Source organism: Ceratotherium simum, chromosome 27 (genome assembly GCF_057802395.1).
Source record: "Ceratotherium simum simum isolate JZ-2026a chromosome 27, ASM5780239v1, whole genome shotgun sequence".
In the NCBI taxonomy this organism is placed as follows: Eukaryota; Metazoa; Chordata; class Mammalia; order Perissodactyla; family Rhinocerotidae; genus Ceratotherium; species Ceratotherium simum.
In genome coordinates this window covers 35,091,425-35,105,947 of record NC_141926.1, presented here as the reverse complement: position 1 = coordinate 35,105,947, position 14,523 = coordinate 35,091,425, and the positions used below count along the sequence as shown (strand labels likewise).

Below are 14,523 nucleotides of genomic sequence, written 5' to 3'. Positions count from 1 at the left end.
AGTGGTGGGCGGCAGAAGCCAGATTGGAGATGAGTGGCAACTGAAATGGAGACAAAAATATGTGATCTGTTGGGGCTGGCTCTGTGGTGTAGTGGTTAAGTTCAGCGTCCTCCACTTGGCTGGCCTGGGTTTGTGGGCCTGGATCCTGCGTGCGGACCTACGCTGCTCGTCACGCTATACTGTGGCAGCAACCCACATACAAATGAGGAAGATTGGCACACGTGTTAGCTCAGGGACAGTCTTCCTCAAGCAAAAAAATAAAATAAAAAGGGGGGAAGATTGGCAATAGGTGTTAGCTCAGGGTAAATCTTCTTCAGCAAAAAAAAAAAAGTCATCTGTTAAGATGATAGTTATTTCATGGTAATTAGCCTTTAAACTTTGAAATAATAATTGTTGTTTAATTATCACTTTTTAAGAATGGAACAAAACACTATTCTTGATAAAATTTTTTATTCAAACCAAAAAATGTAGCAAGTAGTATATCTCTACCTTGCGAAAGTTACAGAAAAACATATTGCACAACAACCCTTCACTGTGGTCATTAATCAAGAGGTTGCAGTTGTTACAGGGAAAAGGAGGTTGCAGAAATCCTAAAGTGCAATGATAAAACCATCTGCACAAAAGCAAACACACACACCCACAGCACTGTCATTTGGACTGTCTGTATAAAAGCTGTGATTTCAATAAAAGTTTAAACAAAGGTATCTTTGCTATATAGGTACACTTGTATCTACATGTCAAATAATTTGGATTGATATGCTGTATACCTCAGATTGGGATTTAAAGTAAGAACAATAATGGTTTGTTCAAATTATTTTCTCTCTTGCATCTAGCTACTTAAAGAGTTTAAAGATGAAGATTGGAATATGGGCAATATAGTGTACACACTCACAAACAGACGCTACCTTGAAAAGTGCATTGCTTATGCAGAGAGCCACGATCAGGTAAATGCATATGTGTATAAATTCATGCTTTCTCGCTCTTGGTTTGTTAATGTACCTAAATACAAACATATCTAAATACAAATTTCTGTAGTTTAATACAGTTAATATAACTAATTGTATATAGCTCTATCTATATATGTCTTTATATGAAAGCTAGTCATATTTGAAAAACATTTTAAAATTATTTTGTAGATCTATAAATTCTAGCTTCAAAATGCGGTACCAGTTTTACCCTGCCAAACTGTAATTAAAAGATTATAAATGATAGTTGCAAGTGTTATTTTACATGTTTTCCTTTGTTATAATGAGAGGACTATTTGTGCTGATCCAGGTTTATTTTAATTTCCATTTTAGGTTTTCTTCTAGAGGTTTTCTTTTGTGCCTTTTGACAAGTTTTTGTCATTTTTTTCCTCAATCACTGAAATCTCCTGCTAATTGATCCCCTGACCCCCACCCCTCTCAGTGTCAGTCCATCCTCTCTAATGCAGCCGGAAGTATTTTCCAAAGAGCAAAGCTCATTTTGTCAACCCCGCTCTTCTGGTTGAAGCTTGTCATTCAAGGCCACTCATATCCTGGCCCAAGTTCAAGTTGCCACCTTCATCCTCTGCTCAACCCTCCAAGCACTCTCTTCTTCAGTGCTGTAAAGTTCCCACCCGTTGCTGAATAGGTCAGCTGCGTTCCAGTCTTGTGTTTTTCCGCACATACGTGCAAATGCCTGCTTCACCTGGAAACTCCTGCAAAGACCCGATGCCCTGACTCAGATAGCACGTTCTCTCTGAAGCCTTTGTTCAGTTGTGTAAGGGAAAAACAACCGGCCCCTTCTCCACGTTCTCATCATGCTTTAGACAGACCATTTGTTTCCATCACCTTTGTGTTTCCAGCCTTAGCACTGTGACTGTTCCCAGTAGTCACTCAATAAACAAAAATAAATGGGGGAAAAGGCCATTTAGTTATTTAAAGCCATATTAATCCTCATAAATGTAAATAACATAAAATGTACTCTTTATACCTTAAAAAAGAGATCATAAAAGCTTTGAAATTATTTGCAGTATGTGTATTAAGAAAATTGAAGCTCAAACAATAAACTTCTCTATTCTTTCAGCAGAAATTGGTCATTTGAGGTAAACAGGTGGTTTTTCAGGTATCTCCTCTAACTACTAAGAAAGTGTAAGCAGACCAGAGATCAGCTACTAATGCCCATGGGCCAAATTCTGCCTGCTGCCTGTTTTTGTAAAGTTAATTGGAACACAGCCATGCTCATTCATTTTCATATTGTCTATGGCTGCTTTTGAGCCATAATGGCAGATTTAAGTAGTTGAGATAGAGGAAGTGGCCCACAATGCCTAAAATATGTACTATGTGGCCTTTACAGAAAGTTTGCTGACTCATGAAGTAGGCATATGCTAAATATTGCATCTTCCAAATCGGGGCAGTGCTATCTTTTCAATTTAAACTGGCCATGGAGCAGATCAAATAAATATCTATGAAAATACCAGAACCAAAATGTAACAAAATAAGAAACGAATAATATTAATTTAAGAATGCAAGGACCTCTTCACCAAATATATAACTACAGGAAAACTAAACTATCTGTGGAAATTGTATCTTTCTATTGCAAAGTCCCAGCAGTTCTGGCACATTTTGATCTCCCAGTATATGTTTATTTTACATGAAAGAATAAATAAATGAGTGGATAAGCAAATTGAAGGTGAAACCGATAGTTACTTTCCTAATTTTCCTCCCAAAGTGTACAGAAACATTATAGATTTACCAAGAATTATTTTATACTTTAAAGATTGAGGTAATTCTGCCTCGTATTACAAATTGTCAGAAATGTACAAAAAGATGCAAGTTGCCTAGTTCTTTCTATAAGCAAGTGTACATTGACTCTTACACCTAAAAATTATAAATATATATATTTATAAAATTAATAATATGCAAATGTATGCATCAGAGTAAAATAGAAATACATACATGTAGTAAAAATCTAAGCAGAAATTATCAAAATAATTTTATAATAGAATCAGAAATGACAGAAATAAACACAGTTACACATAAGAATACAGTCAAACAGTTCAAAACAAGTGAAAAGGACAAATTGTTTGAGAGTCCTGTCTAAAAACAATTTAACAAATATAATTTATATCTTACATATGTTGTTTTTAAACTTTTTTGGCAGTGCAGCCTTATTTTCAAACTAAGCTTACATAGAACTCTAAGTTATATGTCAGACTGAAGCTGCATTTTATTGGTACATGTATTAGGGTTACCATTAACAAAACCCCACAGACAAGGTGGCTAGAACAGAAATTTATTTCTCACAGTTCTGGAGGCTGGAAGTTCAAGATCAAGGTGTCAGCAGGTTTAGTTTCTCCTGAGGCCTCTTTCCTAGGCTTGCAGATGGTCATCTTCTCTGTGTCCTCACGTGGTCTTTTTACTGGGCACATGCATCCCTGTGTCTCTTCCTCTTATAAGGACACCACTCATCTTGGATGAGAGCCTCACCCTTATGACCTCATTTAACCTTGATCACCTCTTTAGAGGCCCCATCTCCAAATACAGTCACATTGGGAGTTAGGACTTCAACATAAATATTAAAATAAGTCAGAGAACAAAGAGGCTACTTGATAAAGCAAAAAAAAATTGAACTCAAATAATATAGATGACAATTACCATCTAATCAAACTCTGGGAATTCTTGTTGCAGGAACCATATTCCAAGCCAGTTCTTTCTTGGCCCTCAAAATAAGGATAAGACCCACAAAATGAGTAGATCTTCTTGTAAGAGTATTTTTTTTAAAAGTCATTTAAATCAAAATAGAGATTATGATAGGTTTGTAAGTAAAAACATTTTTCTAAAAATGAAAATAATTGTAATAGAATAATGAGATTATGGTTTAATCTCTATTTATGTTTCACTATATATTATTTTTTGTCAGTGAAGAATACTTTGCATTAGTTAGTTGTTTGTAACCATGAATAATTTGGATTGTTAAGAAGCCTGTCTTCTGCTACTCAGGGTCTTTCTGAGTTACCTGCCCCCTTTATCAACTGTTACATGTTCATATGAAACAAACTAATTTTAGATTAAATGACAAGTGCAATGAGAAAGCAAATTTTACATTAAAAAAAAAGTTGTCAACCCTCTGCTGAAGGGGAGGAGAGTCCATTGTAATATATTTAGATATATATATTACATATACATGTACAAATATATTTAGATATGTATATTATATATACATATTAATATATGTATATATTATATATACATCTACAAATACATATAAGTACATATACATAAATCTAAATACATGTACATATAAATGTTTTTTAGAAACTCTTCCATTCTTTCAAAACAAAATCATGGTATGCAAACTGTTTTAAAATCTGTTTAGTGTTCTCAACATTATAATAAATATTTATTCCAATTTCAGAAAATTTGAAGCTTCAGCTCAGGTATAACCAATATTCAGGTAGCTTATCATGAAGTATCCACTAAGCTCTTTTAAAAATAAAACTCAGTCCTGAAAACAGATGTGTTGATCTCTAATATATTTTACCAGCTCACCTTCAGCATAGAAAGTAACTAATGGAAACTACATGAAATTAATACTAATGCACACCATTTTGCACCCTGTGTAATCATGAGTTATTCTCATGTAAATCCCAGCTGCTTAGTACCTATTCTTTGCATTTATCTCAATCACTTTTATTTCTAATAGGCACTCGTTGGGGATAAGTCACTGGCATTTTGGTTGATGGATGCCGAAATGTATACCAACATGAGCGTTCTGACCCCATTTACTCCAGTTATTGATCGTGGAATACAGCTTCATAAAATGATTCGACTCATTACTCACGCGCTTGGCGGAGAAGGCTATCTCAATTTCATGGGTAAGTATGAGTTGAACACATATCCAGTCATTTAAAGTGCTAACTAATATTACATGTGACATAAATCATGTAGAATATTTTGATTTGGCTGTTCAGATTTAAAATAGAAAATTACTTTATTTCTTTAATATACTTTCATGTGTAAACTGTAAAAATTAAATTACACTAAGATTATTGTTATACTAATACCTGATGCAAAAGTAGTCTAATAGCTGGTATTTTTAATATTGTCAAGAAATCGAACTATTTTTAGAACTTGAAATTATTCTGAATTTAATCATTTTGAGTTTATTACTGTAGTGTTTGCAAATAAAACATAAGAAAGATGTAATTGTCATGTCATAACACATTAAGCTAGTATTAATTGGTCTTCTTTGAGGTAATTGTCCAACAGTATATTTGTATTATAAATGTGAAAACCAAGGCCCAGGATATTGTGATGAACAAAAAAATTATTTTAAAAAACTGGGAAAAATATGAATATTCAAAGATCATTGTTGTCTGAAGGATCTTGAATGATAAAATATAGAAATCAACTAATACAGTTTTTCTGTTCTATTTGGCCAGTAATGACAATTTAAACATTTGAGTTTTGGGAGATTTCACCAGCTTTTAGGCTAGAGAGAGACAGAAAGACTGGGAAGTTTGTATGGGAGGCTGACTGACTTGTCTATAATAAATGCCTTAGAGCTTCAGATTAATTCATTTCTATCTGCAAGTTTTTATAAGGAATCTCAGTTTGGACTTTTAAAAGACTCTCTTGTTTGCTAACTTGAGGTTAGGAAGCCAAACCCAATAGACCCTATGCCAGATTTCACCTGCATAACCTTTGGGCGTATTCCTCTTCTCTGAGGATCACCAAAATTTGTTAATATTCTTAACCTGCCGGGAGGTAACCTTCTTCACCTGGGAGACTGCACCGTCCCAGCCAAATATCAGGCCACGTTTTCTGGATTTACTTTATAGACATTTTATCCATAAGTAAAATCAGCCTCAGTTCCTTAAAGGCACCTGGTCCTCCTTGGCACAATGAGCATCATTAACAAATATGGCCATTCCAGTAAGGCCTTAGTTGCACAATCAGTTTATTCAGTTGTATCCTAATAAAAAGGTGGAGTCTATGAGCCTATGAAAATAACTATATTGCCATGTAAAGTAAGGAGAACTGGGGGTTTAGTGAGAGTTTTAAATGTTTTATTTCATTTACAAAAGCAGGGTTTATTAAATTGTTACAGTCTATAGATAGTTTAAAAAGAAAATGCAAGGGCTTCCTTATGTGTGTGGAAACTAAAACAATGTTCCAAGCAGAGAACCAAAATAAAATAAGACCTATGAGTTCATGCGGTCAGTCCTATGTCATTAATTCTTGAAGCCCCCTGCATCCGAGGATTCTAGTAACCCTGACTTAGTTTACTGCTGTAGTCTGGAAGTTACGTAAGCGCTGTCAGCTCAGAGGCCTATACCTAAAAGTCGAGAGTGTCAGTGGTTTGAAGTACCTGAAAGAGTCCTTTCCCTCAGACTGTCCTTTGTTGAAGACAGTTCTAGCCTGTAGCATATAACAGAGCCTCCAGGCAAGCATGAGAGTAAAACAAAACTATCGGCAGAGGACAGAGACTTAATGGCCCTAGTTAATTTAATATTGATAACTTTCAAATAAGGAAAGTCTGATAAAAGTTCATAATGAGAACTATTTCCTGAGTCTTCGTCAGCATTTTCCCCGTGGGTAAAAACAGATCACGGACAGCTAGGACATTAACAAATCTCCAGTAATTTCGTAAACTTTGTGAAATATTTATATTAATATCACCTGAACTGTATGTATTCAACCTAGGGCAGGCTGAGCATCTGTTCTGTTTTGGAGACTCTTCCTATGGAACTTTCAATAGTAACACAATAAATAAACATAATTATTTCTAGCATCTCTTTTTATAAGGTCTGTAAATTGACCATATTTGTGGTACCAAATATAATTTTGAGATTCTTCTTTGACATAGGACTGATAGATCTTTTGAAGTTTTATTCTTACTTTTGTCCTTGAAGCAAATGGCTTCTAATGTTTAACTCCAATATACCACACTTTTTAAATTCTTCTTGTCTCAATATCTTATCTAAATATAGCATTTCTCTATTCACTTTAAAATCAGTAATTTCCAAATGGCTCTATAATTTCTCATTATTGATGTTGTTTGATAAAATTTAATATTTGCCCATGAGCGATCATGACTTTAAATATTTTTTCACCTTTTCTGATCATGTCACTGCCCTGCTTTATGGCTTCAATGACTACAGTGTCCTCCAGCTGACCTGTAAGCCTTGCATGAATGGTGTCCCGTGGGTCTCCCCATTGATTGCTCTGCTCCAGCCAAGCAAGCCTTCTTTCAGTTCATTGAATGTGCCAGCCTCCTTCCACTCTGAACTCTCTATGCATTTTGTTGTTCTCCCCTCTTGAAATCATCCCACTCAAACCCCCACTCCACCGCTTACCTAACCAAATCCTTTATCTGCAAGTCTCATGTCCTTAGGGAGGTCTTTCCTAAAGTCTCAAACTACACTAGTTTTCCCTATTGTCCATTTTTATATCACCCTGTACTTACCTTTCACGGCACTTAACAAAATTACACTTGAAAAACTATTAAATACATGGCTCCCTTGATAAATCTAAAACTCAGTGAGAATAGGAGTCATCCATATCTTATTCACTATTGTGTCTCCGGAACTACTAGCAACTAGTGTGGTATCTAGGCCATCACAAGGCTGTCACATTTTTCTGAAAAAGGATATCAGATATCTACATATTTAATATATATGTAGATGTATATATAATAGTACCTTGTAATATTTTTAGCAGTAGTTCATTAGCTGCAATCACCAGTCGTAGTTTTAAGCAAAGTAATTCCTTTCAAGTGGCATATAAGAAATTAATATTTAAAAAGATCAATTTAAGAAATTCTTTAAGACCGAAGAGCAACCTGGTTGTTTACTCATGTTTTAGGCATTTTTAAACTTGTTAGTTTTCTGGAATTTTATTTTTATTTCCCTCTAGTAGAGAAAGAATGAGTTAAAAGAAATAAGAAAACAACACATTTTTGTCATTTTTCATTAAAATCTGTTTCCATAAATTTGTCAGGCATTTAGGTATGTGTTTTATTTATCAAAAATCATTAAGATCAATATGGGTTTTCTCAAAATGATACCAGTTTGGCTGATTTGATTGTTTGTTTTTGTCTTATAGACTCTTAATTTTGAGTTTCAGAAAAATTCTTTTGCTCTGGTTAAAGCAGAGGAATATTTGCTATGACTTTTTTGATTTGCTGCGTTATTTTAGTTGGTTATGAATAAATACATTTATATTTCCTATTCTATCGTATAGTCATATGAAAGACTCAAGTATGGAAGAGGAGAGCAGGGATGGCTAAATTATTTTTATATCATTGATCATAAGAGAGTTAAGATAATAAATTTAATAAAAGTACATTTATATTGACTTAGCATTCTATACTTTCTAAAACACTTTGATATGCACCATCTAACTTAATCTTAATCTATATATATTTTTTTATAGTATGTCTTAGTTCAGATGAAACCTGGGTGAACATGAGAAGAGTACTAAGGTATGCTAGGTAGATGTTCCACATCCCATTTTGCTAAAACTGCGACTGGGAGAAGTAAAGGGACATACCTGACGTTGTACAGCTGGAAAATGACAGCAGCTCATCGCTTGTCTTTTTCTTCTGATTTCCAATTTAAGAAAATTACTGAAAAAATTATTCTTAGATCATTATGTAGTTTAGCCACCAAAGTATAACCGATGAGTACCTTTTAGGGAAAAGGTAGAGCACAGTGGTTAAGAAAACTTTCTGGGCAGAGTCCGAGCTCTCTCACTGTGACCAGAGTGGGGCGCATCATCGAGGTGGGCTTTCCTCTGCTCAGGGGTGAAACGGAGTAGCGCCTGCCTCAGATGGTTGTTCTGAGGGTAAAGTGATTGAATGCGTGTACAGGACTCAGAATATTGCCAGGCACGTAGCTCATGGTTAACTTTTATTTAAATTTAAATTTAATTTAAAATTAAGTTAACTATTACTATTTTTAATATTATTAGTCATTCTATTAAATATATGGGTCCAGAATGCTGATGTTCAATTCCATCTAAGAGTATTTCTTTAGAATCTTGTCTGATGGTACATTGTTTAATATAAAGTTTCTTAAAATGTTTCATTCATTTCCTCTTTAAAACACCAGTAAAGGTAATAGTTCTTTGTTAGAAATCAAATGACATTTTCCCAGTTGATATTATGTGGTAAATTAAGCCATTTCTACAGTCAGTCTCACTAAGAATGAATATTACTTTTTTTGCTTTTAATTCATAGTGACATTTACTGAATGTTGTGGCTAAAACACCTTACTTAGCTTTCATGTATGAGGATGTCTGAAGGTTGCCTTAACTAGTTTTTATTTCTAGGATAAGCCAAAATTATATTGATCAGTTAGCATTTACTATGTATCTATTATGTGGTGTCTGTGTGTGAGTCTGTGTGAACACTGGATAAAACTTAATACGTTTTTCTAGCATACTTGTGCACAGAATTTCTAAATACAGAGAGAGAGAAAGAGAAGGCAGATTGATTTAAGGCAAGTTCAATTTAAAAAGTTAGTGAATTTGAGATTTATGTAAGTTTAAACTACAAATTTGATATATTCATAACACATTCTAGAATGTTTTTTAATACAATTCATAAAATTCTTTCATGCTTCAGACATTTATGTGTATCTGCTATGTACCAGGTATTGCTAAGTGGTGGATATTCCAAGGTGGAAAACAGTTCTTGCCGTCGAGGTCTTAAAACCCAAAAGAGAATACAGACAAGTAAGCAGACAAGTATCTTTATACTAGTACATGCACTAGATGCAGTGACAGAGATAAGCACAGAATGTCATGTAAATATGTGGGAAACTGGGTTAGGAGATTGTTCGTGGAAGTTATGAGCTGCTTCAGCCAGGCAGACTCAGAATAGAAAGGCACAAGAAAGCCATGCAATGAAATCAGTGAAAGTCTAAGTAGGAATGGGACTGAAGCGATGGAGTGAGATTCAGGTCATCCAGGAATATTAAACTTCAAATAAATGAAAACACTGGGGCCTAAGGAAATCAATTTAGAGATCATTCATTGACTGGCAAGTTTTATGAAAAAATGTGGTTTTCAGTCACTTTAAAATATCATGAAGTCTTTAGTAAGAAAGACCTGTTATTGATGGTTGAGTGGCTTTATGTTTATTTTTTTCTCTATTTATAATATAACTAAAAGGATACAGATTAGAAAAATAAGATGTGTGATTGCTGATAATGTATATGAGTATGTCTTTGCTATTTTTTATGATCATTGGTTGTTTAAGAATTTTAATTGATGGTTAAAAGTAAATATAAAATGAAAAATATCTGCTTTACACATAGGGGTGACTTCAGCGAATATATGTTAATTGCATGTAGATAAACTGCTAAAGCAATTCAAAGGAGAAGAAAATGAGGATAAGGATAGATTGTGCCAGTTTTCTGACGGTTACCTGGTTATCATGGGAGTGCTGCCCTTTCCAATCCAGTTGGCTGAGGCAGAGGGAGTAGTCACAAGGCTGCATCATGTGGCTCATCCAGAATTGCTGTAAAGAGGCGTAGGCAGGCAGGCAAATGGGCTGCTATGTCCAGTGATCACAGTACTAGGAAAAAACATCAATGCTGATACTGCAGTATGAATTCAATATAATGCCAAAATAATAGCATTGGTAGTATTTTTTATTAAAGACTGCTTAGAATTCTAGAAAAAGAGAAGAAATTAAAAATATTTAATTCATTTAAAATATAAACATATACAACCATATTTTATATATTTATTTATTTAGTATTTTTTTTTTTTGGTGAGGAAGATTGGCCCTGAGCTAACATCTATTGCCAGTCTTCCTCTATTTTGTATATGTGATGTCACCACAGCATGGTTTGATGAGCAGTGTGTAGCTCCGCACCCGGGATCCGAACTCTTCAACCCCGGGCAGCCAAAGTGGAATGCGTGAACTCAACCACTATGCCACCAGGCCGGCCGCATACAACCATATTTTATAATATCAAGTAAAGCATAAATTAAAATCTAAGCATTAAGCACATATCTTGCTGATTTAAAATATTGTCAGACAAAGTGGAATGTAATTTTAAGAATCAGCTATCCAAACAAAATGAAGAAAGTTTAATCATAAATTTGAACCTGAAATAATATTATTTAATAGTTTTTTAAATGTGACTTTCAAAAATAAAGTGCATTAAAATGTTGTCATCATTGAGTTGCAAGTTGGTTGTTGTGAAAAATTTTCTGGTTTTTCAGAAAGCTTTTTGTAACCCTGTCCTAGACTATGCAATGGTAAGGAGAAAGTGACACTCGACAGCTAACTCTAATATTTTCATTTTCACATAATCAAGTGTCTTATTATCTAATAACTTTAAGAAAAGTCTTTTTCAACAACTTTTGGGTTTTTTTTTTTTTGGTAGGGACTGCAATCTTATTAAGAGCTTGCTGCCAGTTTTGTTTCAAAGGAAGTTGTTTTGTTTTCCCCCTTGATTTGACTTCATCTTCTTTATTTTCCTCATATATAGATAGAGATTCAAATGCAGATGACCTGAATCACTTTCCATACTGTCTTGTTCACATTCCACTTGTTCAGAGAGCCTTTGAACTAAAGTAAGAATTATTCTTGCAACAGAAGCTTTGCTTTCTCGGTCGTCATTTTCTTTTTCCTCTTGGGGATTACAGTGTTATAGAAGAACATCTTCTAAATGAGTACACCTTCATTCAATTTGAAATTTTAATGCTGCATGTAACTCTCTGGGTATATCTCAAAACATAAATGATTCAAATTTCTCATTTAAAAAATACTGAACTGGCAGAGTTAAGTCAACAAAACTAGCAATGTTTCGCTATTATAATATGGCACAGTAGTCCAGAAAACCGAAAACTCATGTTGTAATCATAAAATACACATTCCCCATGACATCAGATGTTAATACATAAACTGAAATGTCTGAAATAATCTAGAATCAATGAGACTCATTGATTTGTTTGCTCATTCATTCATCCAAGTTAAACTCATTGTTTCCACGTCAGTTTCTGGATACAGGTGCAAGTGGGTTTTAAGTGGAGTTATGTGAAGGTGAAGAAGTTCATTCTTGATAGCTTTTATATTCTCATTGAGGTTATCATTTGAGAGTGGAAGGAGTAAGAGACATTGAGAAAAAAATAGAAGTATGAAATGGACATTTCCAGGTGTGAAAATACTAGAGAACCACAGTAGGATAGTTAGGTAATATTGAATGCTCATTTGAGATTTGTAATCAAGACTATGAGTTGAATCAGCCTTTTGGTTGTATTACTTTTTTGTGTTTTTTTTGGTGAGGAAGATCGGCCCTGAGCTAACATCTGCCAATCCTCCTCTTTTTGCTGAGGAAGACTGGCCCTGGGCTAACATCCATGCCCATCTTCCTCCACTTTATATGGGACAGCGCCACAGCATGGCTTGCCAAGCAATGTGTCGGTGCGTGCCCGGGATTTGAACCAGCAAACCCTGGGCCACCGCAGCGGAGGGAGTACGCACTTAACCGCTTGAGCCACTGGGCCGGCCCCTGGTTGTATTACTTTTTTCCTAGAAGGCCATGGTTGATCAAGGGTGGGAATTTTATCAGACATCTGTCAAAAAAAGGAAGAGTTTTGAAAGTATTAGAAAATAACTGGTATAATAGAGAACCAATAAATCACTGATTCTCAGAATTGCACATGGGAATGACCTGGGGAGTTTCAAAAAATACTAGAGATTGTGATTGAATTGGTCTTGGCTGTAGCCTGGGCTTTGGAATTTTTAAAAGATTCCCAGGTGATTCTTAAGACTAGGACATAAAGAGAGAATTCCAAGAGGATGTAAAACATATGGGCAAGTTCTCTGGTTACAGAACAGAAATCGTAGAGGGCACAGCAGGAGGACGAGAAAGGCAGTTGGAACAGATTATGGTATGTGGTGAGTCCAACAGCCCATGAATGACCAGGAGGCTGGACTTGGACTTCCCATAGCAAACAAGGCAAACAGGAGTCGGGCTGCCCCTGGAGTTTTCCTAACTGGTATTGAGAAGCTTTCTCAAATATATTTTCATCAATAGTTAAAATTTAAATCAGAAGCCTTTTCTGTTTTTCTTGTATTGCTTTGCTCTATTTATAAACAAACTAAAATCATGACAATAGAGAGCAAACTATTTTTTGTTCCTAATGTGGGTCATCTGATATGTGTACATATGTTTTTACTACTCTCTTGTTTAGGAACCTCATTACCATGAAGTTATTCTGTTTTCTGTAATGGGTGATACCTGGGGAGAAAGAGGCATAATTACGAACTGACAATTTTCTTTCTCAGCAGTATTATGAAGTTTCCATTACTAAATTTGAAGGATTTTCTCAATACGCTTACATTGTATTTTGACATTTGAAATTCTGTGGGACGTTCTTTAATGAATATGTTACATGCTCCCTAAAGCCACAGGGAAAGCTGGATGGATCTTGTCCCGAGTGTCAGTCTGCATTTAGTGATAGCTACATTATACTTCAGTGTAAAATGTGTGATCTTACTTCAAATCTTCCATCTGTGATTGTTTAGTGTCAAACTTGTAAATTCTTCTTTTTCTCTGATGGATCAGAATACAATAAAAATTTAAATGTCTTCCTGCTAAGTGCTGGAATTGAAACAGTTATAGGAAGACAAAATACACTCTCCCGAACAGTAGGAGTGCTAATTTTTGGCATTTTCTCTTAGCTTGTTGAGGCAAGTTTACTGAATGTAACATGAATAGTAGAAGTCTATAAAACTGAGCTGTGAAAAACTGCAAAATTCTCAATATGCACAGTGGTAAATAGCTTGAAGCCCTGTTAAAATGCTCAGAGACACAAATAGCATCTATTTTATATGGCGTAGACTTAAAAGTAATGGCCCTGATAACCAATTTTAGCTGGCATTTAATGAGAACGTACGGTGAGTATGAGACTGTGCTGAGATTTGAGGAAATGCTGCTACAGTTACCGAGGAGCTTTAAAATCCTGAAGCCTGAGCCCCATCCCACCGTTCCAGCCAAGGTCTGGAGGTTCCAGCCAGGTCCCTGAGGCTCTGGCAGGGGTAGTTCTTAAAAATCTCATCAAGTGATTTTAATTTGTGGAGATCAACACAGAGATCCACTGATGGAGGGAAATGCAAAAATGAAGGTTGAGCCAGAGACAGATCCAGACTGTGCTGGAATCATGGGCAGCTGGCTGATGGAATCGCCTGTCCCTCTCCCCACGTGATTTAAATACCCTCGTCAGTACTGGAAATGTTCTTTCTGCCAGGTTAGTTTTCACAAGAGCCTCCAAATCCTTGCTGATGACCATAACCTGGGAGAAGAGTCACTTTAGAGAAACGTCTTAACTTATTAGAGAATGTTTCTGATGTGACTTATCCACATTTTTCTCTAGCCCACTCACATTGACCAAATTGAATACGTCACACTGTTTACTGATAGGAAAAGGGTCTACTGATAATCTGCTTGTTGAGAGGAGTTAAGAAGCAAATGAACCTGTCTGTCCTTAATTCTTTCAGCCTCGGTCTCAGGGTAGGATACTCGGATGGTCCCTGCAT

The 14,523-nt window shown here is 35.3% G+C and overlaps 1 protein-coding gene across 1 annotated transcript in view; it reads left to right on the top strand.

The window, feature by feature from the left end:
• Nucleotides 1-14,523, top strand: part of GBE1 (1,4-alpha-glucan branching enzyme 1) — a 266,110-nt gene that overhangs the window by 194,627 nt on the left and 56,960 nt on the right. The window contains exons 11-12 of the mRNA XM_087418209.1: nucleotides 834-944; nucleotides 4,666-4,837. Coding sequence (XP_087274335.1) covers nucleotides 834-944; nucleotides 4,666-4,837 — 283 coding nt within the window. The remainder of the gene's footprint in view (nucleotides 1-833; nucleotides 945-4,665; nucleotides 4,838-14,523) is intronic.